This window comes from Perkinsus marinus, assembly GCF_000006405.1.
Source record: "Perkinsus marinus ATCC 50983 genomic scaffold scf_1104296968824, whole genome shotgun sequence".
In the NCBI taxonomy this organism is placed as follows: Eukaryota; Perkinsozoa; order Perkinsida; family Perkinsidae; genus Perkinsus; species Perkinsus marinus.
In genome coordinates this window covers 1-1,157 of record NW_003203005.1, presented here as the reverse complement: position 1 = coordinate 1,157, position 1,157 = coordinate 1, and the positions used below count along the sequence as shown (strand labels likewise).

General features: G+C 48.7%; 1 protein-coding gene across 1 annotated transcript; it reads left to right on the top strand.

Moving 5' to 3' along the window:
• Nucleotides 1-393: 393 nt before the first annotated feature.
• On the top strand, nt 394-1,018 carry Pmar_PMAR017917 (sam/hd domain protein, putative; the record flags this gene model as incomplete). Its single annotated transcript, XM_002768296.1, has 4 exons — nt 394-495; nt 552-624; nt 770-833; nt 888-1,018. Coding segments are annotated over 4 exons (370 nt in total), but the record flags the coding sequence as incomplete, so codon positions are not given.
• Nucleotides 1,019-1,157: the final 139 nt, after the last annotated feature.

Sequence of the window (1,157 nt, the reverse complement as noted above, 5' to 3'; positions counted from 1 at the left end):
TTCGAAGACGCGGATAGCAGAGCGAAGACGAAGTAGCGATGCCTACAAACGATTCACTTCCGTCGTATAGTGTGAGTAGAATTCGCTACGTGGAGTCTTCTGAGTGGAGAAGTAACCTTGAGTATACCCTATGTGCGGCATTCAATATCCCGAACGAGGAGGCCGAGCTCGAGCTTACCGTCGGGATGAACTCAGAATTTGTACGTTCATTGATGTATGGATAATCCTTTCATCTTCGTTGGGCTCAGTTCGTTATTCCGCTTGCCGACGTCTCGCCGTCGATATCTCATTCATACATCGTGCGACAACGACGGAGTGCTCAGGTCTGGTGGAAGCGAGACTTCCGTAGGTCACCGAGTGTTGATAAACCTTTGTTGACCCCTATAAAATCAGGCACGATGGATCCAGTACACAATATGATTTGCCTTCCTAGCCTATGCAAAGACATTATTGATACGCCGGAATTCCAGAGACTTAGGGACCTCACTCAGCTCGGTAGATGATGTTCATAGTTTCGACTCGCATGAGTTGACTACCACAAATCTCATTAGGTGCTACATCCTACGTATTCGACGGTGGGGTACACTCCAGATTCGAACATAGCATCGGGGCTGCTCACCTGGCGTAGGACTTCTTTCCCCTATTGAATTCACCTCAACGATAGTCACTGAGTGTTGACCTCACCACCTCTCATCGAAGCTCGTCGTATATCGAGTGTCCTGATGAATTCCTCCATATTGCCGTATCACCTCGAATAAATGCGCTTCAGACAAACCTTCGCAACTGGTCTACGGGACCGACAACCTCACCTCGGTATTAGTCAGAAGGATGTGGTAAGTCTCGATGTGGCATTTACTTTGCATCAGTCTCGCGCCTGTACGTTGTAGGTTTGTGTGACAGTAGCAGCCTTATGCCATGACCTGGGACATGGGCCATTCTCACATACGTGGGAGTCTTGTGTCCTGCCTAGTATGGGTATTCATCATCACGAGCACGAGCAAGTCAGTCTAAAGCTACTGTGAGTCGAGCTGATGGCGATCGCGCTCGATTGGTGATGATCATCTCTTCGTCAGAGATGCCATAGTTAACCGTCTGACAGCTGAAGGCAAGTCCCTCCCATTGAACTGTGCAGATGTGAAGTTCGTGAAGAATTGCAT